Raw genomic sequence first — 3,309 nt, forward strand, 5'->3', positions numbered from 1 at the left:
CCCACAAAAAACAATAACATACAACATTAGGAGGCTGGGATACCATGGCTTCATCAGTTGCCACTGATCTGATACAGAAAAGGGGCAAGCTTGGTGAGCGCATGAACTGGCTTTTTGTAAATCTGCTGAAGCCAGAGATGATTCTCCGAACACAATTTTCTACAAATAGAAACAGACTGACGAGTACAGAGAGCTGGTGGGCTGTGCTCTTTGTCGCAGATCTGAACCAAAAGATCCAGCGGTGAGAAAACGCTACAAGAAAGAAATACGAGTGAGCAAAGCCAAGAAGCAAGACCTCTCAGGACTGTGCAAGAAACGGGTTATCCCTGAAGAATTTCGCTACTTGTACGGTTCGATCCCGACTTCTGAGGGTATACAGGATACCCTCCCTGAACCTGACATTATGAACTCAGATCCTGAAAACTTTGTTTAGTTATTTGGATCTCTTGATTTTTTTTGTTTGTAAAACGCGTTGTCGGCCACAGGTTATGGTACACTCTTGATTGAAATCATGTACTAAAATCCTTTATCCGTACCATGTCTCATTATTTTTTAATCTATGTGGGTTTTATTTTTTTGAAAATATGTGCAGAGTGCACACTATTCTATAATTTTATCTTTATTTTAAACTGAGCGTCCTGAATCATAGACCAGTAATGTCTGAAAAGACACATTGTTTTGGCGTTGCAATGCTTTTTTTTAAAGGCACCACAATCTGTATTTTTCTGTGTTGCAGATTTGTGAGAGGTTTATTACTTCTTTAGCTCAGTTTGATGTGAATGTTTAGTGGGTGTGTTAGGTCTTCTTGAATGCTTTTAATTCTTTCAAGCTCACACCTCCCCCCCCCCCCACACACACAAAACAAATCTCTCCTCCCAGCATGTCCCAATCTGAAACCTTTCCATCCTTTTATCTCTTCACTTCTTCATTTCTTCATCTTTTTATATCTCCATCCTTTTATCTTTTTATCTGTTTATCTCTTCATATCTGTATCCCTTCATCCTTTTATCTTTTCATCTGTTTATCTCTACATACCTGCATCCCTTCAACTTTTTTATCCCCTCATTCGTTGATCTCTTCATCTTTTTATCTCTTTTCACCCCCCCCCCCCAGGGCGGTCGCTACACCTTAGACATCGACAGCTACGAGATGATCTTCTCAAACTTTCTGATCCCTTTTTTATCCCTTCATCTGTTTATCTCTTCATCCTTTTATCCCTTCATCTATTTATTTTTTCCTCTTTTTATCTACTCTTCGTCTTTTCATCCCTCAGGGCGGTCGCTACACCTTAGACATCGACAGCTACGAGATGGTCTTCTCCAACTTTCTGATCGGCCGCACGCCGTTCGGGCCCGGTCGCCACATCTTTGGTTGCTGGGAACACAACATCGCTCACTTCGAGCTCATCATGCCAGCGACAGAGGAGGAAGCAAGACAGTCGCCACGGAGCGGGGAGAAGAAGGGGGTGGAGGGAGATAAATCCAGCATTCCCTGGCAGAAGCCGAGGCCAAGGACGAGGAAGGTGTGAGGAGTTGTTTGAGGTGGTGAAGTGGTGATGAGGAGGTGGTGAGGTGGAGTGGGGGGGGGGGCGGTGAGGTGATGATGGTTATTCAGTTTGAATTGAATAGAGGCGAATAGCGATGATGATGATGATGATGATGATGATGATGATGATGATGAAGATGATGATGATGATGATGAGGATGATAATGGTGGTAATGATGGTGATGATGATTAAGATGTTCCTTTTTCATCATGCTCCGATCCTGAAGAAACCCAAAAGGGTGAAATGCTTGTGTCGAACATAATTGATCATGTCATAATATTCAGAAACACTCAAACTTCCATCAACTTTTTTTCTAATCATACTGAAAACGACGACGATGACGACGACGACGATGATGATGATGATGATGATGATGATGATGATGATGATGATGATGATGATGATGATGATGATGATGATGGAAAGGCAACTGCGTACCTCACAATGTTTCTTGAAATCTTGTTTTGTTTTCTCTGATTTTGTCAAGTTTTGTCACATTCTCGTGGGCATTTATAACGTACTTATATTCCTAGACGGTAGTTTACGTCCATGAAAGAAAACAATGTGTCTCTCTCTCTCTCTGTGTGTGTGTGTGTGTGTGTGTGTGTGTGTGTGTGTGTGAGAGAGAGAGAGAGAGTGCCTGAGTGTTTAAGTATTTGTGTTTACGCGCGCATGAGTATGAAACTCTTGTATCGCATGTTTCAAAAATCGTAAGAACACCAATGTTGGTTTGGTTGTGAAAGCGGCCAGCTGTATGCTCTATATCGATTCGGACATATTTACCCAAATGTATATTATTATTTTTTATTTGTTTGTCTCTTTTCTTTTTTCTTTCATATAACAAACCAGCTGTAAACAGACAGTAGATTCACAAACGTGATTGCCCAAGGCTGTAGGTATCTTGCACTGAGGGTTTTATTCATGTTTGTTTAGTGTCTTCTGGGGAGAGAGATGGAAAAAAAAACATAACAAAAAAAACAAACCCCAAAGAACAAATCAACTCAGAATAAAAGCTTAATAAAGTGTACATGTATTATCTTACGACACCCGAGTTGAGTGATTATTTCGGCTGCATTGAAATGATAATTATGTTTAATGATAATGATTATTTTTAAAACAATAAACAAATAAATATATTCATAAATAAATAAATAAGTAAATAAATAAATACATGAATAAATCAATTTAAACATTTAAATCGCGGGTGCTCTGGTGGGGTTTGGTCCTTCTTTCTTATCAAATATCTATCGTCCTGATCTCTCCTCTTTACTTTTTGTGTTTGTTACTCTCTTGTAACACCTCTAATCTTCGGCACTTATATGACTTTATTGTGTTGCAAGTGCCGTAAGCCACCTACTAAGACTAAAAACTTTATCTATTTATTTGGGAGAGGGGGGGGGGGGATGCCAAAAAGTAACAAATCATAGAATTCTTTTGAAAACCAAAACATTACTAATTATGTTTTTTACATTGTATTCAAGATAGATGGGATTAAAAAATTTTTCTCCAAAATTTCGATGTTTTTTACATCTCCATCGATACAATTTAGACCATTTAGGAAGCGGGCTTCCGACCCTGCCTGACAGGGTCAACCCGGGCTGAGAGGGGGGTACAACATCTCAGGGAGAAAGACCGAGATACTCACAAAACATGATCCCTACAAGATCTACAACTATTTGAGGTGGAGTTGTTCATGTTTTGAGGGATGCTTTAGGAAAGTAACTTCAAATAAAAAATATTTTACTCAAATATCAGTAAATGTT

General features: G+C 39.3%; 1 protein-coding gene across 1 annotated transcript in view; it reads left to right on the top strand.

Annotated features, from left to right (window-relative positions):
- Positions 1-2,587, top strand: part of LOC101862273 — a gene marked incomplete in the record, with an annotated part of 7,573 nt that extends 4,986 nt beyond the window's left edge. Inside the window, 2 exon segments of the mRNA XM_035970015.1 lie at positions 1,274-1,522; positions 2,396-2,587. Of these exon segments, the coding sequence (XP_035825908.1) occupies positions 1,274-1,522; positions 2,396-2,401 (255 nt within the window).
- Between the last annotated feature and the right edge of the window lie 722 nt (positions 2,588-3,309).

The sequence above is a fragment of the Aplysia californica genome, unplaced genomic scaffold (genome assembly GCF_000002075.1).
Source record: "Aplysia californica isolate F4 #8 unplaced genomic scaffold, AplCal3.0 scaffold00209, whole genome shotgun sequence".
Lineage (NCBI taxonomy): Eukaryota > Metazoa > Mollusca > Gastropoda > Aplysiida > Aplysiidae > Aplysia > Aplysia californica.